The sequence below is a fragment of the Stomoxys calcitrans genome, chromosome 1 (genome assembly GCF_963082655.1).
Source record: "Stomoxys calcitrans chromosome 1, idStoCalc2.1, whole genome shotgun sequence".
In the NCBI taxonomy this organism is placed as follows: Eukaryota; Metazoa; Arthropoda; class Insecta; order Diptera; family Muscidae; genus Stomoxys; species Stomoxys calcitrans.
In genome coordinates, this window is record NC_081552.1 from 133587208 (window position 1) to 133614588 (window position 27381).

The window sequence follows — 27381 nt, forward strand, 5'->3', positions numbered from 1 at the left end:
TAGAGGCACTAGGAGCACTTAATGGACACTTTCGCTATCGGAATCCGACTCTGAAACACAGCCTTTACATAAACGTCATGCATTACACTCCCTTTTTAAACGTTATCACATGGCAAAGATAATTTAATAATTCTCCTCGGATGTGGACCACATAGGTAAAATTTTTGGTATAAAAGTTGTGGAAACCCACAAAAAAAAAACACACACACACAAAAAATACCTTTGGCTAATATTGGAATTGCACTCCGAATTTCCATTTTTTTCAAAATGGACCACTTAATGAGGTCTAATTTAAAAATATGGAAACATGTCTCATAATAATGGCAATATCTTAAAATTTAATAAAAACTTGGCTTTTGTTTAAGTGTTTCTTAACTTAATTTTTGACTTTTTATCAAAGTTAATATACAACCATTAAAGTTAATAGTTAATATACAACCATTAACGCAACTCAAATATAGCTTTAAGACATGCATCCTTATGCCAAGGTCGAGATTTGAAGATTAAACGTACTATTTAAGGTAGAATAGTTTTTAAAACCAAGCATAAAATCGTAAACAGTAAGTCACTTACTTTTCATTTAGGACAAAAGCGCTTCCTTAATATTACGAACAAAAAAAATTATATTAAGACTAACTTTTTTCGAATATATTAGTTTATAAAAAACAACCTTCTTCGATTTCAGCAGAAAACCTAATAAGGCATTCGTTTTTCCTTCACTGAAAAAAAGGTTGGCCCAAGATTTTACCTTATTCGTAGAATTTGAGCACTGAGAACAGAACCAAAACTTTAATATAATTGCATGCTACCTTTAAATTTAATTTCCTGTTTACGAACGGACCATCCGTTTTAAACTTTAACTGCTGATTGAGTTTTATTTAACTTCATAAATGACTTTCCATTTATTATTTTTTGAGTTTAGAAAAATTGAACTGCAATTTTGTCTATAGTAAAAATTTCATTAAATTTATGTCATTGGAGGTTTGTCTTTAAAAAAAGTTTAATTGAAATTTTATCTTTAGAAAAACTTCATTGCAATTTTGTCATTAGACAAATTTCATTGAAATTTTGTCCTTAAAAAGTTTGTTCGAAATTTTGTCTTTAGGAAAGGTCTCATTGAAATTTTTTCTTCACCATTTTGGCTTTGTCCATAGGCCATTTCGTGCAATTTCAATATTCAAGGAACAGCACAGCAGAGAACTTTCAAAAGTATGGCAAGATGTGTGATATTGCTTAAAAACATTTGACCGGCTATATGTATTGCGATTTCTGATTCGCCATGAGTCTTCATCATTTTTTTAATAATTTTCTTTGAAATATTGTCGTAAAAACTGATCTTGAAATTTTGTGTTAAAGAAAAAAAATTTAAATTTTGTCAAATCAAGTCTTTTTTAAAAAATTATTTATTTGAAAACCTCTATAAAAAATGCAAAAAAATTTGATCTTAAGAAAATAGTTAATTGAAATTGTATATTTGAATTAATTGAATTGTATATAAAATTTCATTAAAATTTTATGTTTTGAACAAATTTCATTGAATTTTATATTGCAGGACAAAAATTGCTTATTCATTATGGAGAAAGTTTCTACTTTTAGTTTTTCCATATTTAAAAATATTAAAAACTTGCACACGTTTCTTGAAGAAGATCAGTTTTCGAACGGTTTGAAAGTCTACTGCAGGAAAAGTTGGCCCCTTAATCACCTTAATCACACGTACGCATAGGACGAAACAATTTTTAAGTACATAGTTAGATTTTTTTTGTATAAATTAAAATCAATCCAAATGACCCATATTAAGAAGTGTCTATGCAAAATTTATTGTGGATAGCCTCACTCGTTCCGACGGTATAGTGGTTCGACGGTAAGGGCTAGATTGACTTAGAATTAGAATTGAGCCCAGGAACGGGGATTTTGAAGTCCGTTTCTGGGGAAGTGCCTCTTTTGGGAGGGAAGTGCTACCTACTGTTGTCGCTACCCAGGAATTGCAGCGTGGATGTGGCAATCACATTTAATGCTTCCAGGAGTATATTTAATGTGGGTTCCCTTACACCCACGTTGTGATGTCTTCATACTCATCATCACCTTCCTCGTCCTCTTCATCCTTTATTTGGATAAAAATAAAAATTGGAAAAATCGAATCCTTATTACCTTTCATTTAATACTCTTTTTGCCTGGCGGGCTTAAAATCCCGTAGATCCTTGGCGGGTCCAATTTTTTATTTATTTTTTAAATATTCGTACTCTACACGCTAATACCTTTAATTGATACCCATTTTTTCTATATTGCAGCACCTCACCGCCATTGGTGAGTATAAAATATATTGTTTTTGAGTTCCCGGAGTCGGAGTCTAGCAATTTTGTACGAAGTTGAGACAAAGTTTCTCAACTCCGCAGCCTTGGTTTAAGCCGCGTATCATGCGCGTACAATGCTATATGGTGTTGTGGTCTGGTGGACGGCGCTTCAAAAATCCAAATCCTGTTCAATACTAAGCCGAATGTTGCAGCACAGCCACATTGACGAGGACACTATCCAATGCACTGAATTTAATGCTACACCTCTTGCCTCTGGACTCTGTGGCTAAACAAGCACTGGACACTGTGGCTGCAACCAGTGCTGTAAGGCTGAGGGAGTTTTCCCTTTGGTCATGAGGCGCCTACGGACACTGTGTTATCCATGGATTACACATTGCCAGAGCCGCCTTTTGACAAAAAGTACTATACCTCAATTAATGATAGGACCAATTTTAATAATATCCCTGATCATAGAACTTACATAGACTTCTTTACGGATGGATCCAACTAGACGACCGGGTGGGCTTTTTGATGTACTCTGAAGAACTAGGACTGGTCATATCGAAAAAATTTGCCGAAAACTGCAGTGTGTATCAAGCGAAGATTCTTGCAGTTAAAGAAGTGGTCGAATGGCTCAGATATAATGTCATAACGACGTTTGGAAAAAGTTAGGTTCAATTTAAAAGTTATTGTACCAATTAAATTGTTAACTGAAAATTACCAACATTTTAATCATGATCGTAATGAAAAAATACGGATTCAATTAAAAAATGATTAATTCAATTAATTCTTTTACTAAAAACCTAACCTAATATGGCTGATGAGTAATTGTAACCAAATTGCCAAACGCGTCCCATAGTGGTTGGTGTGTGTTGCGTTCTCTGGCATTCTTTTTCCACTTGCAACGAAAATCTCCGGTCATTGAGCTTGTCTCGAAAGAGAAACAAACAAGCAAATTGTAAAAACGTTTCTTTTTTTCCAATTACATTTTTAATTAAAAAGTTTTCGTGATATTTTTTTCTGTGTACGAATTAACATGTGCATTTTGTGTTTCTGCTGTACCTCATATAGATAAAGTAAAAGTTTGACGGTCCGACCTAACCTACGACCTCTTTACCAAAAACAACGTACAAAATATCTACTAAATTTTGTTAAAGTGAGACACAAAGATAAAGTGTACTTCAACTAGGTTACAGCCTTAAGTCCATATTTTCGGAATATGAAATACTAGATTTACCCTTTCGAATGGTGTCGTTTTTGTTATAGCTTGAAATTTCATATCAAATAAAATTCTCACAGCGCAGACAGACGCAAACTTATTCCTCTGGATATGCGCACAAATGGCCCTAGAAATAGTGATTGTTATTTTCAAACAATGAGAAGTCAAGCATTGAAGACACAAAAGTAGAAAGACACCAACGGCTAAATTTTAAGTTTGTAACAACTGAGTAGATATATATATGTATATATATATAGGAATATTTAATACCCACATATTGTATTGTCGATTTGTTTTTAAATCACATATAAACTTACCATAACATTGAAGTGAAAAGCAGATTTGGTTTCGAAATCCAATTTCTGAAGCAGTTGCAATGTTCCTGTTAAAGAATCGATTTGAAAGTAGTGGTTTGCAGTATCGTCCATTATGTTGTATTCCAAAATGCTGTTTTGCCCAACATCATAATCCGATGCTATAAGAAAGAGTAAGCTGCAAAAAATATTCTTTTAATTATTGCGTTGGCTATAGTAAATAATTTTATATGCTTCGGACAACTAAACACTAAAAATGACTGTGTAAACGAATTTTTGCATTATTTGTGCAAAATAGTTAGTAACAATTAGTAATAATTAGAGTTATTTCAAGTTGAATTAGACTAATTTTTTCTACTTTGAAATTTGTTGTTTTATTGTTTGGTAAATAAACCAATGTACATATAACCCTTCCTCATATCTCATTATGATTGTCAATGTAGAATATATACAGTTTTAACAAATTCCTACTCTCCACCATAAGATGGAAGATACACTAACATCGTCATATTAGAGGAGTATGTACTGGCAGCGAAATCGGGCGAAAGTGCAGGATGCTGGAAGGGACAGAACTGACATTGCAAGCACTTCTACGGAAGCTGGAAAAACAATCAGATCTCCCAAAGAGCATAACACTGCCAAGACGCTGAAGGAACTCTGAAGAGGGTCCACCCATACAAATGATGAGCTGCGAGTATAGAGAGGTAATTTTTACGCTGCGTTTTGCGTCGGCGGAATCTATTAATAACGTCAAACAGCTTACTCTGGTAAGCTGTTTGACGATCCCTGGGAGGGCGATCCCTGGGAGGGCGCAAAGCTCGACCTGGTGAGAAAAATGGACATGCCGCAGCTCACAAAGGCGACGGCCTTCATCAAGGGATTGGGCAGTAAATTTCCGACGGAACGCATGTTGGGATTCTTGGGCAGGGAGGTCTTCCACAGGGAAGGAGCAAGTAACTCTCTTTGCGGTTTGCATTGATCAAGTCTCCGTGACAAGTTTGGCTAAAACTAAAGGCATGGCGCACTACAGGAGCACGATTTTTCAAGATTGGGAAGACTAGGATAGGCAGATATCCTCATATTGAGACATCAAGCCGTGCACTGGCAGGTGACTTAATACCTCCCAACGAACAAGAGGCTGACAACGAGACAATTACCACCTCTCCCAATATTGGAAAGACTAGGATAAGCAAAGATCCTAATAGTAAAATATCAGGCGGTGCAGCGGCAAGAGACCCAACACAGTCTAACAAACAGGGCTCTGATGACGGACACATCACCGACTTCAAGATTCAGAAGACTGGGATAAGTTAAGATCCTCCTTTTGAAACATTAGGCAGAGCAAAGACAGGGGTCTCAATGCAGCCTAACGAACAGGGAGCCGGCGATGGTGCCATCACCTACTCCCAAGAAGCCCATTTACTTAAGATTTGGAAGGCTGAGATAGGCAAAGATCATAGTATGGATACTTCAGGCAATACAGGGAATGGAAACTCAATACAGCCTAACGAACAGGGACCCGACGATGGAACCATTACCATCTTTCTAAAGATCGGAAGACTAGGATAGCCAAAGATCCTCATACGATGACATCGGGCAGTGCAGTGACAGGAAAGTCAATGCAGTCCAAATAACAGGAAGCAGACGATGAGATCATCACCTACTCCCAAGATGTCCATCTACAGGTGGACCCATGATTGAGGTCATATACATAAACCTCCACCGGAACGAAACTGCTACGCACGCTCTGTTGGAGAAAATCAGCAAGGGCCAGATTCATATTGCCTTAATTCAGGAGCCATGGACGATCCGGAACAAAGTTTCTGGACTGAACCATATTAACTACTAATTATACTATGCTTACACTGGAACTTGGCCGAGGACCTGCGTTATTTGTCATGAAAATTTGAATATTTTCCCCAGAGGTGTCAACGTCGGATGCAACAGTGGTGAGACAGGGTGACGGTGGAGCATAGGAAACGAGGTACTAATAGGGTGCGATGCGAACTCTCACCACATTACGTGGGGTAGTACCAACACAAAAAAGCGGGGCCAAGCCCTGGCAGAGTTTTTGAATACTAACGACCTAATAACACTTAATATTGATAGCATCGCTACCTTTGATAATAGAATTAGGAAGGAGGTATTAGATGTGAAAATACGTTCGGAAAATCTAATCGATAAGGATCAGGATTGGATAGTTTTCATGGAACACTTCTTCTCTGACCATGGGGTCCTTCGAAGATTTTTGTCCTCCTCGGGAAAGGAAATCAGCCCAAGAAAAATCCAGGGTGACCGGGGAGATTCGCAATATTGGGAACAGGTCGAGAGCGATAATGACGCCGCCAAGATAAAAAAACCCATGTCCAAAATGAAACTTTAGAAGACGACAAGGGAGTGTGAGAGAGACAATGGAGGAAATGTTGAGGCTTTTAATTAAAACGCATTTTCCAGAGGATACGACAGGAGACACCGGAATCATTGAATAATGATCTTGATCGAAAGATAATTACGGATTTTATGGTAAAGGAAGCCTTGAGGATCTTCAAATCATTTAAGTCACCCGGACCTGATGGAATATTTTCTGCGTTACAGAAGGAGGCGGACTATCTGGGCAATATTTTCACAGCAAGTCTGGGACTTGCATATACTTCGAAATTCTGGCAAGAGGAAATGGTGATATTTATACCCAAGGCGAGCAAAGCACGTTATGCGTTATGCGAGACTGCCCTGATCGAGGCGGTGCATAAAATAGAAGAATCCTTCGTTGCCAAAACATGCACGATGGAGAATCCATTGACATTGAGGGGGCTTTTGAAAATGTGCGCACCGGCATACCGATCTAATCCTTCGACCAGTACCGGGTTGCTAGTGTCCTTAGAGACAGGATAAGCCAGGGACAGGTAGATAAATTGTGTGTCCCATGGCATAAATATAAGGGAAGTGGCACAAGGCACGCCACAGGGGGGCATTTTATCGCCGCTCCTATGGGTGACCACCATAAATGACCTATTACGGATGTAGATTGAGGAGGCGATGTTATAATACTTCTAAGGGGTAAGGATCCGAACCAGCTATGCAGAAGGGCCGAACGGATCTTGCATATGGCATATGACTCGGCTAGACCCAGAGGTATCAATGTTAACCCATAGAAGACTGATAGGGTAGACGATTTGGCGGTGAAGGCCAGAGGTCTTCCGTCCATAAACTTGGTTAACCAGAAGCCTTTCGGGTCGACGCAGTTCGAGTAGGACTTCGAGTTCACTTATGTAAAATCGGTGCGGTAAGTGATAGCATGTTTAGGGCATGCGGGGAAGATGATGAGACGTTGGAGCATTTCCAATGTCATTGAACGGCTTTCGCGTCTCACACTTAGGTGGGAACACAATACCAGACATGAACCAACTTACGCGCGTGGCATGGAAAATAATTAAGGATTTTGTAAGTAGCACAGAGTTCCTAACATTTTCGAGGTTACTTTTTTAAAATTGAGAACGCACAACAAGCCGATTACTGGCTTAGGTGTATGTCTATAGTGGCATGGTGCAGATTAATATCTGCACCTAACCTAACCAGTAATTAATCAGAATAGTAGCCAGGGAAAGAAATGGTCTAAAAATCTTTCACATGAACTCACAAAGTATTGTGAATAAAATTGATGAATTTAGATACATATATATAATAAACATATCAGAATCGTGGGTACATTCATGAATGGCTGATACCCTTATGAACTTAACGGAATGTACTGTGTTCGGATCTGATCGCGAAGAGCATGGAGGTGGGGTTGCAATATATGTGAAGAACCAATAAAAAGCCGAGTTTCATCATACATCAAATACCGTCTATCAAATTGAGCACAATTTCGTTGAAATTTTTTAAAACGCAAACAAAATTTATTTGGGTTGTATCAACCGTCCTTATAATACTATTGGCATTGAAAATATCTATAATGATCTTGATTACGTATCAATGGATTCAAATACTCTTGTGGATAATTCCCTTGCTTAAACTATGTTCACGTAGGGCTTTCAAATAAGTTTTTTCAATTCTCACTCATTTTTCAGCTACAACTTATACTCTTTTAGTTCCGTGTTTTTCGTAAACATTCCTAGAAATGTCCTACTCCACGATCAGATATTTGCTCCATGTTTTTCAAAACATGATCTTATCTTTCTGGCATATGATTTCACAGGAAGCGAATGATCATATTTCTAATCGTGGCTTCAAAAACAGACTATTCTGATCTATATAATAAGATTTATGAAGTCACTTCTAACACTTTAATTGGCTATGACAGAACATTTGTCCCATTAGCCGAATGGCGTTCCAGGCGTCTCGAATGGCGTTCTTCTGCGATCCTTCTATAGTCTCTGACGCCAAGTGAATTGGTTATGAAGTGAATTGGTGTAAAATCTTTACACTCAGCTCTGCGGATCAAAAAACTAGTTTCTTACAAAATAATGGCTGTGTTTTATTTAAGTACGTTATATTACAGTGCAATCAAATTTGTATGAAACTGGCATCTATCCATGGCAATGAAGTCCTGGATAAATTAAAACTGCAGGCGTATGTAGAACAGCTGTTGCCAGGATTGCCATGAAATGTTCTTCACAAATACGTGTGGCTACCTGCAGAAACTACCTCTATTGTGAATGGCAAAATATAAATAAAACCAATTATTTTTAAAATTGCATGCACAAATCTAAATAAATTTTATTTGACTTATATGCCCACATATGTTTTGCAAAATTTTTTTTTATAAATTTTACAAATATTTTCACTTTTTTCCTCGTATTGTTTTGACGGGTTGGCAAATGGCGCTACCATCTTAACGGCTTGTCTATCCAGTACTAAAAAAACACAGCAAATATAACTCATATATACGGCACCGATTCGAAATAGGGTTTTTTTTTGTTTTCTATTTGTAAAAGAAACAGATTATCTATGGCCTGCAGCGGGACAATATCCGATTGTCTGAATTATTTCTAGACCAAATAAGTTTAGCGCAAAATATGTTTTTTAATAATAGTTTTAAATACATTAGTAGAGTCTAATGCTGTGGGCAGCAGTCCACTGGCCATCTAAAATGCCGTATATGCTCGCACAGCGGAAAAGGCCCGACCGATCACCTTCCTGACTCAGGAAGATGTAAAGGAGGCAAACCAACAGACCAACATGCATGATCTCCTATCGCAAGTGATCGCAGAATAATGTGCTGACATCATATTTCTAAACAAACATTATGGAGAAACAATTAAGGGTCCTGGCTTGAGGATAGCACGAATGCTACCCCAAAGACTACAGTCTAGATTCGGAAACTGCACCGCAGTCAGCCAAAAAGCTGTGGTCACCTGGAGGGCAGCCCATGCCTAAAAAAACTAGGCGAACAACAGTAAGATGGGTCCAAGAACCTTTGCTAATGTCGCTAAGGACAGTTTGGTGATGGCAGTTGTCGACAAGTGAGAAGAACAGGGCTGAAAACCTAGGAATATATGAAGTGGGATGATCAATGGACTGTCATCAGTATACTCCGATGTCCTTGCGGAATTTCCTGGGTCTCCTCCAGTTTGTGACGATGCAGGCTGGTATCGGGGCCGATACAGACTAATTGCCTTCGGGGACCAGCGATCAATTGAAATGGATCGTTGTGTTCTAAAAAAGATTGGTGAGATCTGGCCAGGTGCAGCACTAGATTTAGTCAAGAAGGAAAATATTCCTTCTCGATCAATGGCGCATGCTTGGATACCAAGGATCTTGAATCGATATTTGGAAGACTAAGGGAATGTAATCCCCATCTTTCAACCACCGACTGGAAGATTGCTAGATTGTATGACGCTGATGGCGACCGGAGACATGCAGTATTCGTACTCAATTCCGACTGTCTCGCAGACCTCAGCAAGTCTGAAGGGGTTTTATCCTACGGATTCAACAAGTTGAAACTGAAGGTCTATAGAAGCGGTGGGGTTGGGGAATAAGGAGACGACTCAGCAGTTGTTGCTGAACACTTGCCTGAGGAACTATCGACCACATCGCTAAAGTCTGGCGGATTGCAAGAGACTGAAAATCTCCCTGCCACGATCAAGTCAGGCATCAAAACGGGACCCCACAAGACCCCTCCAGCGGTGAAGGGCGGAACTCAAAAAGTACTTCGACAGCAGCAACTAGTGAAGCATCTAAGGAGAAGTCGTCCACACCGCAAGTGTTCAGTGTCCTAAGGAGGAGTGGTGCCACTGCTTTCTTATCTGCCCCTGGATGCGTACGGAAGCTCATCATGACAAGATCTAACGACTCTTGTGAGGATTCCTGGCGCAATCAGAAGACGAGGCTAACGTGACGGTGGTAGAAATTCTGAATCCTAACTATGGTCCGGTTTCTACAGATAAATCTCCACCATTGTAAGGCCGCTTTGGCGGCACTAGAGGTCCTCCTGATGGCAGGGGGATTCGAAGTGGTTCTTATCCACGAACCATGGGTGTGTGGAGGAAAGGTTCGTGAACTAAGAATTCCGGGATTAAAACCTCTCAAGGGTACGAGGAATGGGAGACATAGAGCCTGTATTCTTGCAAAGAGCATTATAACTGCTTTTCTTTTTCTGTTGCTAAGCACTGAAGGGGAAGTAGTAGCCAGCATTGAAATAAACAAGTTTCATCACTGGCTGGCTTCCCGAGTCAGAGATGCCGCTTTCAAATCTTAAGTCGCTGGTTGAAGCCGCTTCTGTAGGGAAGAAATCCGGATTAGGATAATTTTCGGCACAAATTATGCACGTCTATCCCTTTTAGACCAGAAAAGGAAGTGGAAACTGCGGAGAATATAGACATAGTGGTCAAGCGGATTACGAAAGTCCTGAATGACTCTTGACTCTTGTGTCAGCAGCAATGAAATGATAGCAGAAAACTCTTCAACAGAGCAAAAGCCACAAGAGCACCACACGATTCGGACATCTATAAGGCTGGGCTAAGAAAATATAGGGCGAGCTGAGAACAGCCCAGAACAAATCTTGGGTAGAATTCTACAGCTCCGTGGAGGATACATCTGAGGCCTCTAAGCTAAGAAAGATTCTGTCCCCGAGACCTATTAGGGAGGGGTATATTCAGAAGTCAGAGAATGTATGGACAATGTCTAGTGAGGAAACACTAGAACTACTCGTTGATATAAATTTTCCGGGAAATTCTCCAACAGACAACGTGGCGCCAAAAGAGATTGTCACTGCTATGCATTCGTCGGAGGCTATCAGGGAAATTGTGTCTGAGCCGAAAATCCTTTGGGCGATAAGAAATTCCGACTCCTTTAATTCGCCAGGCCCTGATGATGTATCACAGGTTGAATTACAAGCTGCGTCTGAAGGAACCAGTCTAAAAGGCCTAGGGAGATATACTCTGTTTGTATCACCATGTGGGATGGAGGGACACGAAGGTCATTTACATTCCAAAAGCAGGAAAATCCTACCACACGAAGGCGAAAAATGTTCGTCTTATTAGCCTGTCATCCTTTATGCTGAAGACTCTCTGAAGAGAGGTTGATAGAAACTTATCTTAGGCCAAAGATCGCCTGTTGCGGCAGCAGTATGCATATAGTAAAGGCAAGTCCACTGAAACAACTCTTCACGACCTAGTCGGCTATATAGAGGGTTCTCTCGCTGTCAAGCAATATACAATGGTAGCATTTTTTGCCATTGAAGGTGCTTTCAATAATGTAAAACCAACATCAATCATGAAGGAGTTGGAGTTTCTAGGCTTCAACTCTACCGTTAGAAAGTTTATTAATAACTAACTTACTAAAATATGCATTACGGCAGACTTAGGATCTATGGATCTAAAAAAATGAGTGAGCCGAGGAACACCACAAGGAGGTGTACTGTCTGCTCTAATTTGGAATATAGCCATTAACAATAATATATCTCTGGAAGAAAAAGGCGTAAAAGTGGTCGCGTATGCTGATGTCGTGGTCTAGGTATAAATCTGTGCAAGATAGAAGTAGTATGTTCCATTTGCAGAAAGCGTAAAATTCCTGGGTATTTTGCAGGACAGGAAATTGAACAAGTAAAAGCGTGCTAAGCGGCCGGGCCGAATCTTATATACCCTCCACCATGGATCGCATTTGTCGAGTTCTTTTCCCGGCATCTCTTCTTAGGCAAAGAGCGATATCAATATATGGTCCGCTTTGGACCACAATTAAATTATATGTTCGAGACCTGTGTAAAATGTCAGTCAATTCGAATAAGAATTGCGCCTTTTGGGGGCTCAAAAAGTAAAATAGAGAGATCGATTTATATGGGAGCTGTATCGGGCTATACACTGATTCAGATCGGATAATAATTGCGACCTCTACAGGCTCAAGAAGTCAAGATCCCAGATCGGTTTATATGGCAGCTATATCAGGTTATTAACCGATTTGAACCTTATTTGACACAGTAGTGGAAAGTCATAATAAAATACGTCATGCAAAATTTCAGTCATGGACCGATATGGCCCATTAACAATACCAACCGACCTACAATAATAAGAAATGTTTGTGCAAAATTTCAAGCGGCTAGCTTTACTCCGTCGGAAGTTAGCGTGCTTTCGACAGACAGACGGACGGACGGACGGACATGGCTAGATTGACATAAAATGTCACGACGATCAAGAATATATATGCTTTATGGGGTCTCAGACGAATATTTCGAGTAGTTACAAACAGAATGACGAAATTAGTATACCCCCATCCTATGGTGGAGGGTATAATAAATAAAACACGTTCTTAACAATATGCAATTGTTTTTTTTTTTTTTTAACGATATGTTACTGTTTTTACATTATAAATTGCTGTTTTATGTGAAAGAGGGCAAAAAAGAGGATTACGTCGACTCTAGCACAGCCAACCAACGGTGCTTGTTTGATGTTTCGGGCAGGCACAGGGAGAACAACAGCCAAAACACAATTGGATAAAGGCAGAACATTTTCCTTGAAAAAATATCCTGCTGTCTTTAATTAAGTGGTTAAATGATACAATATTTGATTTGATCATGTTTGTAGATAATTTGCTTTGCCGAATTTGGCTAAAGCACAAAGCTAATTTTTGTCCAATTTAGGGGAACAAAAATATGAATATATTATAATTATTGTTTTATTTTATGAAATAAATACTTCGATGTCCCATTTTTAGTCTGGTTTTTTGAAAATAGACCAAAATTTGTTATTTACGATGGTAAATTGCTGAAGCGCAGAGGTTACCATGTCCGCCTATGAACGCAAAGAAAAGGCATGAATTGCTAAGGTTATCGTGAGTCATTACTTCGCTAGCTTACCAGCAGATTGAGAGGAGTGGGGTTCGTGTCCCACCTCTTCATATCTCTAGTTGAACATTACACCAACATAATCTAGACTCCGTAGACTCAAAGTGGTCCATATGATATTAGATAACAACAGAAAAGCCCCAGAGAATAACTCATAATCACCGATTTGGTCTACTGAAATGATACACAAAAGGCATATTGAATAACTGTCTGAAAAAGCTTTGCAACTCCTGATGTCATTGGGAATATCCGTTTCGAAACCCATCCATCCATTGGGTATATCGACGTTCATTTTATTTATAGAACCCCAAGGAAGTATAAAAGGCCCCAATTAGTTTATACTCATTACATGTGTATTGAAAAGTTCCAAAATTACTTACCACACAGAAAAAATAAAGACCTCAATTTGACCGATTAAACATAGTATTGACTTAAAAAAATGGGTTATTAAACCATCCGTATCACATTTCGAGCAAATATGTTCCAACTGTAATAACTACGGTTCACAAATGACACATTATTGCAAATTACCGAAAATTTGATAATGTGGTACTGGTCGAGAAAAGCGTTATGCAAAATTTTTGCAAGATAGGTCAAAAAATACTCTTGCAGTGGTTCTGGAAGTGAAAATTGGGCGATATACATACATGACAGCAGAGATGGTCCGTAAGACGATTTTTTAGGTTTCCGACTGTCAAAAAGTTGTAAAAGTCGAAAACGTCGTATACTTGTATAAAACGTAGAAAAAGTCGCAAACGTCATAAACCTTAATAACTCAGTGTAAAAGTTTGATTTTTAACAAATATTATTGTCACTTATTTGTTGTATATAGAAGAGTTTATATGTAAAAAAATTTCGCAATAAAAGAAATATTAAGTTTTTTTTTAATTTTTGCATTTACATTTTTCACACAATAAATTGGAAATATACGCAAATTTCAAGTCAATTTATAAAGTAACGTTTAAGGATTTTTTTGTGAAGCAAAAAATCAATAAATTATTAGTTTTCATCAATTATATTTAGAAATTGCATTTATTTTGTATCCTTTTGCAAAATTATTTGCTTCTCCCGTTTTAATTTGCTTTTTGAAAGCTGTTGTAAACGACATATGTTAAAAATGCATGACATCTGAGGAAGTGTCAAGTGAAATGGTACATGGAGTGTTAATTATGTTATTCAATAACAATACTTAAAAATAACATTACTTATTCAATAAAATACTTAACACGCCATCTTCCATTTCACTTGACATTACCTCACATTAGCATACTTAACACGCCATCTACCATTTCACTTGACACTACCTCAGATGTCATTCATAACAATATTGGTAAAAATCGTGTAAACCTACGGTAGCTTTTTCTAATTCTGAACCGATTTTTTCCAATTTCAATATAGTTCGTCTCCAGGAGGAAAAAATTACTTATGCCAAAATTTTTAGTTAATCAAATCAAAAATTCGACATATTTTCGTTCGAATTTTTTTTTCTGTCAGAAACCTAGTTTTTTGGCTAGGTTTACGACGTTTTCGGCGTATGTAATATACGTCGGAAATGTATGTCATATACGTCACTGTTTCTGACAGGCCATCTCTGCATGACAGCTATATCTAAATCTGAACCGATTTCTGTAAATCGGACGAGAATGTATATATGAGAGCTATGTCTAAATCTGAACCGATTTCCATGAAATTCACCAGTCAGTATCGAGAATCAAGAGAAAATCATTCCTGCCAAATTTCGGGACAATCGGGTAACAAATGTCCATTTTATTGTATTATTACTGGAAATCGGACTAACAGCTTTTTGATTTCGTACACTTTGAATCATATGACATCATCGATGCCGTCAAATCAATTAATTAATTGATCCTAAATTTTTAAAAATAATATTTCCCCATATTCTGCCTTTCATTTGTTATTTCTTTAACAATATTATATTAAGAAGCTGCTATCCACAATCCTGGAAACAGGCAAGAGTAGTCCCGGTACCGAAAAATAATCAAGAATTTAGACCTATAGCCATACCTCCATATATTTCGAAGATATTTGAACACCTTTTGAACAAACAAATTTCGCAATATATTGCGGATAACTCACTTTTAACCAACCTCCAATCAGGATTCCGGCCGAAGCACAGTTGCACTACCGCACTTTTGAAAGTTGTTGAAGATATAAGAAGTAATATTGATCGCTTTTCTGGTTCTTTTAGATCATTCCAAGGCGTTTGACTCTGTTGACCCCAAAATTCTCTGTCTTAAACTGAAACATTTTTTTAAATCTTCCGAATCTTCAACAAATCTGATTCATTCCTGTCTTTCCAATCGTAGCCAATCTGTATCAGTTGGAAATCGTAATTCTAGATGCCTTCCAGTTTCACGAGGTGTCCCACAAGGTTCGATATTAGGCCCTCTCCTTTTTTCTTTATACAGCAATGACCTTCCCAAAGAGTTGCAGAGTTGTAGTATACATACATATGCTGATGATGTTCAACTGTATATAAGCACGTCAGCTGAGAAAATAAATGATACCATAGATCGTCTGAATAACAACCTTAACAATATTAATGCGTGGGCGAATGCGAATGGCCTTCAATTGAATCCCTCGAATTCAAAAGCATAGCCATTTCCAGAAATCGCACAATATTGACGATAAATATTAATATTGTAATTAATGGGTCTGCAATCGAAATGGTGACCCCAGCGAGTAATCTTGGCGTAGTTTTTGATGATAAGTTATCATGGGCGAATCATATTAACTCGGCAGTTGGCAAGACGTAAAGTGTATTAAGGACCTTATATATGAGTCGCTCGTATACTCCCATAGAAATCAGAATGCTCTTGGCAAAAACATATATCCTGCCAAAACTTTTATATTCTTGTGAAATTTTTTCAAATTGTGATGCAGTTCTTAAAAATAAATTACATGTTGCCTTTAATGATGTTTTTGGATATGTTTTTGGTTTGCGTAGGAGGGGTCGGATGTCGGACTTTGCCAAACAGTTGTATGGTGTCACGTTCGATGCATACCTTAAAATACGTTCGCTGCTGGCACTGCACAAAATAATATACACAAATAAGCCGTCTTATTTGTCTGCTGTACTTCGTTATGCTAATTCTAGTAGAGGCAAACAAGTGATTCAAATACGACACCAATATCGCATATCGGAGCAACAGTTTTTTATCAGTGCATATGCCTCTGGAATACTCTTCCCAATAATATCCAAACTTTAAGTAATGAAAAACAGTTTAAATCTTCGATTTTTAATCATTTTTAATCTATTTAACATATTCAATCTTTTTTATGACCAATTATAATTAGTTTAACCATTTGTCATATAAGTTAAACAAAAATTTGAGCAAATTTATTTATTTAATTTAACCCCTTTCTAGATACACATTGTTAAAATGCGAAAATGCATATGTATTCAAAATTTACCATATAGTTATTTTATTCAATTTATAATTTGTTTTCTTTCTCTTTTATTAATTTGATCTCTGAATTTTCATTGCTGCCTTCAATTTGATAAAATTAAAATATATTACTTGATTTTTACTTTATAACTAAGTTGCAAATCAAAACTGTACGATTACCTGACCCATACTTTATATAAGACCTAGTCTTTTGTATGGGTATTATCACAATAAAAATAAATACAACTACAAATACATATATATGAGAGCTATTGGGTTGCCCAAAAAGTAATTGCGGATTATTCATATAGTCGGCGTTGACAAATTTTTTCACAGCTTGTGACTCTGTAATTGCAATCTTTCTTCTGTCAGTTATCAGCTGTTACTTTTAGCTTGCTTTAGAAAAAAAGTGTAAACAAGTAAAAGCGTGCTAAGTTCGGCCGGGCCGAATCTTATATACCCTCCACCATGGATCTCATTTGTCGAGTTCTTTTCCCGGCATCTCTTCTTAGGCAAAAAAGGATATAAGAAAAGATTTGCTCTGCTATTAAAACGATATCAATATATGGTCCGGTTCGGACCACAATTAAATTATATGTTGGAGACCTGTGTAAAATTTCAGCCAATTCGTATAAGAATTGCGCCCATTGGGGCTCACGAAGTAAAATAGAGAGAACGATTTATATATGGGATCTGTATCGGGCTATAGACCGATTCAGACCATAATAAACACGTTTGTTGATGGTCATGAGAGGATCCATCGTACAAAATTTCAGGCATATCGGATAATAATTGCGACCTCTAGTGGTCAAGAAGTCAAGATCCCAGATCGGTTTATATGGCAGCTATATCAGGTTGTGAACCGATTTGAACCTTATTTGACACAGTTGTTGAAAGTAAAAATAAAATACGTCATGCAAAATTTCAGCCAAATCGGATAGGAATTGCGCCCTCTAGAAACTCAAGAAGTCAAATCCCCAGATCTGTTTATATGACAGCTATATCAGGTTATAGACCGATTTCAACCATACTTGGCACAGTTGTTGGGTATCATAACAAAACACGTCGTGCGAAATTCCATTCCAATCGGATAAGAATTGCGCCCTCTAGAGGGTCACAGAAGTCAAGACCCAAGATCGGTTTATATGGCAGCTATATCAGGTTATGGACCGATTTGAACCATACTTGGCACAGTTGTTGGGTATCATAACAAAACACGTCGTGCGAAATTCCATTCCAATCGGATAAGAATTGCGCACTCTAGAGGTTCAAGAAGTCAAGACCCAAGATCGGTTTATATGGCAGCTATATCAGGTTATGGACCGATTTGAACCTTACTTGGCACAGTTGTTGGATATCATAACAAAACACGTCGAGCGAAATTCCATTCCAATCGGATAAGAATTGCGCCCTCTAGAGGGTCACAGAAGTCAAGACCCAAGATCGGTTTATATGGCAGCTATATCAGGTTATGGACCGATTTGAACCATACTTGACACAGTTGTTGGATATAGTAACAAAACACGTCGTGCAAAATTTCATTTCAATCGGATAAGAATTGCGCACTCTAGAGGTTCAAGAAGTCAAGACCCAAGATCGGTTTATATGGCAGCTATATCAGGTTATGGACCGATTTGAACCATACTTAGCACAGTTGTTGGATATCATAACAAAACACGTCGTGCAAAATTTCATTCTGATCGGATAAGAATTGCGCACGCTAGAGGCTCAAGAAGTCAAGACCCAAGATCGGTTTATATGGCAGCTATATCAGGTTATGGACCGATTTGAACTATACTTGGCACAGTTGTTGGATATCATAGCAAAACACGTCATGCAAAATTTCATCCCAATCGGATAAGAATTGCGCACTCTAGAGGCTCAAGAAGTCAAGACCCAAGATCGGTTTATATGGCAGCTATATCAAAACATGGACCGATATGGCCCATTTACAATACCAACCGACCTACACTAATAAGAAGTATTTGTGCAAAATTTCAAGCGGCTAGCTTTACTCCTTCGGAAGTTAGCGTGCTTTCGACAGACAGACGGAAGGACGGACGGACGGACAGACGGACGGACATGGCTAAATCGACATAAAATTTCACGACGATCAAGAATATATATACTTTATGGGGTCTCAGACGAATATTTCGAGTAGTTACAAACAGAATGACGAAATTAGTATATTTGATTAAAGTTCATTCTAAGTTTTATTAAAAATGCATTTACTTTCTTTTAAAAATTACTTTTTGGGCAACCACTATATCAAAATCTGAACCGATTCCTTTGAAATTCATCCATAATGTCGGGAGTCATAAGAAATTCCTTCCTGCAAAATTTCGTCTTCGTCTCTAGGCCGAAAAACATGCCCATACCAAATTAGAAGACGATCGGATGAAAATTGCGACCTGCAGTTTGTACACAAATTAACATGGACAGACGGACGGACATAGCTAAATCGAATCGTAAAGTGATTCTGAGTCGATCGGTATACTATCTATCTCTCTTCCTTTTGGGTGTTACAAACTAATTCACTAAGTTTAATACCCTGTACCACAGTAGTGGTGTAGGGTTTAAAAATGTTGCGATGAAATAGTGTAATGCAGAAAAATGTCGGATGATTACAAATAGAATGAATAAATTCCAAACGCAACAAATTGTAGGACATTGTAGAATGTAAACGTGGCATTTATAAATGCATCTTATTTTAATATATTATTCACTTATACACACATACACGTATACACGTATATTATATATTGATTTGGGTGCTGATGATGGAAGATAACACATGTGGATCTAGATTTCGTGGCACCGCACGCCAAATGCTAAGATTGGCATTCATTACGATTCATTTTAAATATGTATGCATATACACATATATATATATTGTTCATAATACTCTTTACAGACGGTGTCGCCGACAACGAAGAAAGGCTCAAAATGGACTCGAACATTTTTCATTTTTTTAGAACCCTGGGGCCATTAAGATAAAATATGAATATTTTTAAGCAATATATTTCATGTTTTATTCGCAATTTAATTCAATTTTTATTTATATGAAAACATAAACTACTTATTATACCCTACACCACTACTGTGGCACAGAGTATTATAACTCAGTGCATTTGTTTGTAACACCCAGAAGGAAGAGAGATAGACCCATTGATAAGCATGCCGATCGACTCAGAATCACTTTCTGATTCGATTTAGCTATGTCCATCTGTCTGTCTGTCGTCTGTCTGTCCATGTTAATTTGTGTACAAAGTACAGGTCGCAGTTTTTATCCGATCGTCTTCAAATTTGGAACGGGCACGTTTTTCGGCCTAGAGACGAAGTCTATCGAAATTGGAACAAATCGGTTCAGATTTGGATATAGCTCTCATATATATGTTCGTCCGATTTGCAGTAATACTACAATAAAATGGTCATTTGTTAACCGATTCTCTTGAAATTTGTTAGGAAGGATTTTCTCTTGACTCGAAATTCGGCTGGAAGGTTTTTCTTATCTAAATCGGCCCAGATTTAGATATAGGTGTCATATGTGTATATCGCCAGATTTTCACCCCAAGAGCCGCTGCAAGCGCATTGTTTGACCAATCTTGCCAAAATTTTGCACCACGCTTTCCTCGGCGACTAACACATTATCTGAGAAGTTTGCTTGAAATCGGTTCAGAATTAGATATAGCTCACGTATATATGTTCTTCAGATTTTGGGTAATTTGCACAAATCTTGTCATTTGTCAACCGTAGTTATTGCAGTGTGAACATATTTGCTCGCCGTGGTCCATCAAAATTGATTCAGAATTGGATATAGCTCCCACATTGTATTTATGGGGTAGGTGTGGGGTATTATGCAGTCGGAACCGCCCGACTTTTGCCCTTCCTTACTGGTTTTTATTAAAACAGTAAAACAGTTAGTTTAAAGAAATGGCAAATTTGAAATAAATGGTTTATTGAGTTAAAATCCACTTCAATTGGATTTTTGAGCTTGTCATAAATCCTTAATCGTCCGATTTCAGCAAATTTTTCAATTGAATGTACAAATTTTTTAATTTTTTTTTTTTTTTTTCAGTACAATTCAATTCAATTGCAGAATGTAATACTTTTGTTAATATTATCCATTATTTAGTATTCCTTGCAGATAATACAAAATACATATTCTGATGAAAGATCTTACTAGAAAAATTACTTATAACCAAATTTAGTAAAAAAATTCAACTATTTGGTACTTTCTTTGCAAATTGAACTAGAGCTCTGAATTTTGGAAATGGGTGAACTTTGTAGAGGACTTGACTTAAAAGACATCTGGTGCAAAAGGATGAGGGGGAGAAGAATGGAAAAATATCACTGGTAAAGGGAGAAATCGTGCGTTTAGTACCGCAATCGGTACCATTTGGTGCTTTCTTTACAGATGGAGCTAGAAGACTGAAATTTGGCATGTAGGTACAACTAGGAAATAAATGATGGGTGACAAAATAATCTGTTCAAAATTCGTAAATTTTGTTACCAAAATTTGTACCATTCAGTACTTTCTTTACAGAAGGAGCTAGGTTTGAAATTTGGATTCAGGTTCAACTAGGAAAAATTTCAAGAGTGGCTATGATCTTTTTACAATTCGTACATTTTGGTACCAATATTGGTATAATTTGGTACTTCATGTGCAGATTGAGCTAGTGGTCTGAAATTTGGCATATAGGTAAAACTTAGAAAACTTGGTGCCAAAATGGGTAACACTTGGTACTTTCTTTATAGATGGAGCTGGAGGTCAGAAATTTTGCATGTAGATACAAGTAAGAAATAAATGATGGGTGACTAAATTATCCATTCAAAATTCGTATTTCTTGGTTTCAAAAAGTGCAAAATAGTACAACATACTACTAAAATTAAGATATTTGAAAGAAAACGTGCCAATTATGGTGTGATTGGTACTTTGTAATTTGTAATTTATTTTACACCCGCACAACAAAAATATAAAATTCTTATAATTAAAGTGCGGGTAATATCTCCAACAATTGTACATAGTAAACACTTAAAACTGAGAATCTATAGCTATACAATACATCACAGATTTTGAATGAATAACCTACTAACGGAAAAAAAACTAACATTTGTGGCTTTGTATATTTGAATTTAAAAGAAAAAACAAAAATGAATTTATCAGTTAAAGAGGAATTAATAGTCTTAGTTGATCCGAAAAAAAAGAAATTAAGGTAAATATAAAAGAATAAAAATAAATAAATAAATGAGTCTTAACTTTCATCAACTTAATACAGTAAAATGTTTCCAAAGTCTGGTTTTAAATGTTGCCGAATTACTGAGTAATTGCAGATCGTTAGGAAGTGAGTTCCAGAGACGTACAGCGAATATGAACATATGACATTCAGAAACAAGCCTTCGATAAATTTTGGCAATGATTTTTATACCTCTAATAGATCTGGCGAAATCAATAAATCCATACAGATATTGTGGTGCCTGCGTGTAGATCAATAAGTGATCTCAGGTACAACAAGCGCTGTAAGGAGACGCCATACAGGGATAAAGATTATTCAGAGATGGAGTCGCGCCTTCTCAAGCCAAATACATAACGAGTAACGCTATTAAAAAAGGTGTTTATCTTAAGTCTACTTACCGAGTCCCAACTAGCAAACAACTCACAGCCGTAGAGAATACCAGGAACAAGATAAGTCTTTGCCAAGAGGGACCTAACCCGCAGCGGCGTAACCGACTGAGTGGCCCAGAGAGAGAGACAGTCGATATGATTACTCCAAGTCAGAGTGCTGTTAATAACCACGCCCAAGTTCTTTGCAAGAGGAACGATTTCCAATCTAGAGTCGTTAATGAATATACCGACATCACATGAGAAACGAGACAGCCTGTTTCTGATAACCACACACTAAGACTTGACAGGGTTGAGACACAGGCCATTGGCGTTCTCCCACGTGCTGACTCTTGACAGATCATGATTAAGCAGACGTATGTTTTCAGCAATCTCATCATGTACCTCACAATAAGACAATTGACTCGCCAAGTCGTTACTGTGCAATGAAAAGAGAAGAGGACCCAGAATTGATCCCTGAGGAACACGTTTTAAAACAAGCAGAGGTGACGATACAGGAATTTTATAACTGACGGACTGAGTGCGGTGTAACAGGTACGACAAAATAAGACGAACGGGCGTAGAAGAAAATTTGTAAAGATGTCTCATCTTATCACATAACAAGGAATGATCCATAGTGTCAAATGCTTTAGAATGATGAAGAAGAACAAGCAAATTTATCTTGTCATTCTCCAATTTGACACTGATTCTCTCAGAGACCTCTGCCAAGGCAGTTTTACAGCTGTGGTTAGGTCGAAACCCGGACTCACATATAACAAAGAGTTCTCGTTGAAAAAAGACGACATTTGCAAATACAGCAATTTCTCAATGAACTTTGACAAGTAACAAAGAATCGCAATTGGTTTATATTCCTTGGAATTTTTAGGCAGTGGGATGACTTTGGCATGTTTCCATGCTAATGGAAAGTAACTCGTGGTCAAAATCCTATTGAAAACATAGGTTACATGAGGAATAATAAGGGGGAGCAAGAGTCTTACAAATCTAGGATCAAAGCCATCAGATCCGACAGCGTTAGACTTTACAGTGTGACCAATACAGCTGAAGCCAAAACCAGAGCCGTCATCGAGAGAGGGGGAGATATTGAAGCCATAGAAATTGGGATCAACTGGGATCTGTGGGACATTAACAAAGGCATCATTAAGCCCATTGATGTTCAAATTTGTTGAACATCTATTAGTATCTTTTCCAATTCCTATGTCTCGAATAACCTTCCACGTTCTCTTGGAGCCTATTGTAGAAGTAAAGCGTCTGTAATAGTAGTCTTTCTTCGCTATCTTAATCAACTTATTGACGTGGTCTCCTGCTGAGCGAAAGGCATCATGTAACTCTCGTGAATATTCTGGAGGACACTTCTCTAGTCATGAGTGGAACCGTAAGTTCCTGTAGGTCACGAATATTCCTCTGTAGAAAGTCAGTTTGTTCATCGATAGTTTCCATACGAAATATCAGATCCCAGTCGATGAGCACAGCACTCGAAAGCAAAAAATCATGGTCGAGACGGGCAAAATCTCTATATGAATAAGTTTCCCTAGTCCTGGTGAGCTCAAATTCATAACATAAAAAGATCAAGTCATGGTTCGAAAAACATGAGGCTGACAGTTGGTCGTATAGGAGGACTTTAAAAGTGTCACTAACAAAGTACAGATCGAGAAGTGTGCTGGAAGATGCGCGAAAATGCATGGGAATTGTTGAACTGACAGGCAAAATCCCCAAAGATGAAATTTCAAACGTCAAGCCCGTGTCCTGTAAAACGTTAGAGTTGAAGTCCCCAGCAGCCACAATGTCTGAGTAAGCTAGAGAGAGAGGTTCAAAGACAGAGAAAAAATCTCGCGTATCCGTACGGTTGTTCGGTCTATAAACGCACCCTACTAGGAGCTTGTTATTGGCAGCAGCCACCTCAACAAAAACATACTCAATTGTGCCTACCTGGTTTAGATCAGCTCTGTGCACGCTATATCCTGAGCAACTGGGCAACTAGAAGATATTTTTTATTCGTATATTTAGGTATTCAAACGTTCAAAATGGCACTTTCTTCACGGAATGAGCTTAAGCTCTCAAACTTGCGATACAGCTACACCTTGAGTATAAACTTTGGGCGACCAGAAGATTTTTTTCAAAATCATACATTTAGGTACTAAAACATACAAAATGGTAATTTCTATACGAATTGTGCTATTTATACCTTGACAATATTTATTAAGCGACTTATTGATTTTTCCAAAATATTGTTATTCTAGGTACTATTTGGTGCTCTCTTTACAGAAGGGGACAGCTTTTAGAAATCATATACGCAATTATTACAAAACTTTAAACTAAAAAAATCTTTTAAACTGAGTGACTACCAAGGGCTTTGGAAGCCATACACTTACCACCAACCCGGTGGTCTCTTTAGTCTCTTTATATATAAAAGAGACGCGTGACTGACTGATTGCTGACTGGCTGATCATCGCCCAGCCTAAAGTTAGAATCATGAAATTTTGCACGAATGTTGGTCATTTTGGGTCATAGGCACGGGATAAGACAGGATTTGGTGATATTCGTACGAAAAGGTACGAAATAGTATATATTTGCCCAGCGCGAGCGGAAAGGGCTAGAATTATGTTCTTGAGGCCAAATTAAAGAGCGTCTTTAAAAAATGAGCTCTGAAGAAAAAAAAATTGGAAAATCGTACCGGAAGTGGGAGAAATAGTACGTTTAGTGCTGAAATTCGTATTTTTTGGTACTTTTTTACGGATTGAACTAGAGGTCTGAATTGTGGTATTTAGGTATATTATGATCATATACTTAGATGGAGGAGCAAATGAGTTTTTGGAAATTTGTACATTTTGGCACTAAATAATTCCAAAAAGATACGATATGGGTGAACTTTGAACAGGGGCGATAGATAGAACAAGAATTTTGAAGCTTGCCTTAAAAGACATCTGCTGCAAACAAAAAAGATAATGAAAGTGAAAAAAATGGAAAAAAGTACTGATAACTGGAGAAATCGTACGTTTAGTATCGCAATTGGTACCATTTGATACTTCAATTGAAATTTGGTTTATAGGTACAACTAGGAAATATATGATGTGTGAGTAAATGAGTTTTTCACAATTCGTACATTTTGGTAACGAAATCCATACTATTTGGTACTTTCCTTGCAGATGGAGCTACATATCTGAAATTTGGGTGCAACAGGAAATAACTGACGGATGGCTAAATGATCTGTTTACAATTCGTACATTTTGGTACCAAAATGGGTACGATTTGGTACCATCCTAGAGGTCTGAAATTTTGCATGTAGATATAACTAAGAAATAAATAATAGGTGACTAAATGATCTATTCATAATTCGTACATTTTGGTACCAAAATTGGTGCCATTTCGTACTTCCTTACTAGATGGAGATAAGGGTCTGAAATTTGGCATGTAGGTAGACCTAGGAAATGATTGATGGATGACTAAATGATCTATTCACAATTCGTACACGACAAGACGATCTTTTTGAAATTCCTACATTAAGGTACCAAAACGTACATAATGGTACTTTTTTAGAGCTCTGAAATTTGTTATACAGGTACACCGTGGTAGGATATTTGGGGCGACTAGAAGATTTCTTGCAATTCGCACATTTAGCGTCTAAATCATACAAAACGGTGCTTTCTTTGTAATTTGAGCTTAAGCTCTGAAATTGGGATGACAGTATGTTGTGGCCAACTGGAAGATTTTTTGAAATCCATGCATTTTGGAACCATTGCGTACAAAATCCTACTTTCTTTATGGATTAAGCTAAGCTCTGAAACTTTGGATACTAGTACTCCTTGACAGAATACATCAGACCAAAAGACTTTATTTTAAAATTTGTCATTTTGGTATTAAAACATACAAAAATTTACTTTGCTTTATGTAAGTGAAAATATATTATAATCCAAAAATTCACAACAGAGCGCTACCTATATGTCAAATTTAAAATTATAAAAAAAAATTATATAAAATTATAAAATTGTAAAAAACCTAATACAAGAAATTCCAATAAAGAAAATCCTAAGTTCGGCCGGGCCGAACTTTGGATACCCACCAATTCGGGAATATATTTAAACACAATCCGGTGAAAATTGTATAACTTATGCACCCAAATTCGGCACGGACATTGAGTGGTCTAATAAATATAAGTCACTGTTGAATTTTGTATTTCAAATTTCAACAAAATCTTTTATGAGTTCCAGACCCTTAATCGGCATATCGGTCTATAGACCCTTAATCGGCATATCAGTCTATATGCAGTCCGATCTTTACTATATTTTGGTCAGATGGCGGGTGGCCTAAAACTGCTTAAAAAAATAAATTTTTTATGGGCTGCATACTCTTTATAAGGAGATCGGTCTGTATAGCAGCTATATCTAAATGTAGTCCGATCCGAACCATACATGGATGTCGCTAGGCCAAAAACTACCCACTGTTTCAAATTTCAGCGATATCGGTTCATAAATAAAGCTTTTGTGGGCTTCAGACCCATATATAGTTATATCTAAATATAGTCCGATTTAATCCATATTTAGGTCAGATGACGGGAAACTTAAAATAACCCATTGTTTGAAATTTTAGCGAAGTCGGGTAATATATAAAACTTTTATCTGCTTCAGACCCTCTATAGGCAGATCGGTCTATATGACGGCTATGTATAAAAATAGTCCGATATGAATCATATTTGGGTCCTCTGTTAGGAGGCTACATACCGTTTAAAATTTTAGCGAAATCGGTTAAAAAATAAAACCTTAATCGGGAGATCGGTCTATATGGCAGCTATATCTAGATATAGTCCGATCTGAACCATATTTAGGTCAGATGTCAGGAGGCTTAAATAAACCCAATGATTCAAATTTCTGCGAAATCGGGTAATGGATAAAGCTTTTATGGGCTTCAGACCCTTTATCGGCAGATCTATATCGAAATATATGGCATATGCCAGCTATATCTATATATAGTCCGATCCGAACCATATTTAGGTCAGATGTCGGGAAGCCCTTAGGTATTCACTATTTCAACTTTCAGCAAAATCGGATTAAAGATAAATCATTAAAGGGCATTAGACCCTTTATCTGCAGATCGGTCTATATATGAACTTAACTAGCGTGCATCAAAAAGACGCATCTGTGCTAAATTTCAGCTCAATATCTCAATTTTTGAAGGTTGTAAAGTAATTACAACAGACAGACGGACATGTTAAATGGTCTTAGTATTTTACGACGATCCGAAATATATATACTT

General features: G+C 37.3%; 1 protein-coding gene across 1 annotated transcript in view; it reads right to left on the bottom strand.

Annotated features, from left to right (window-relative positions):
* Positions 1 to 27381, bottom strand: part of LOC106089744 (fat-like cadherin-related tumor suppressor homolog) — a 737514-nt gene that overhangs the window by 507237 nt on the left and 202896 nt on the right. Inside the window, exon 11 of the mRNA XM_059363292.1 lies at positions 3828 to 4002. Within this exon, the coding sequence (XP_059219275.1) occupies positions 3828 to 4002 (175 nt within the window). The remainder of the gene's footprint in view (positions 1 to 3827; positions 4003 to 27381) is intronic.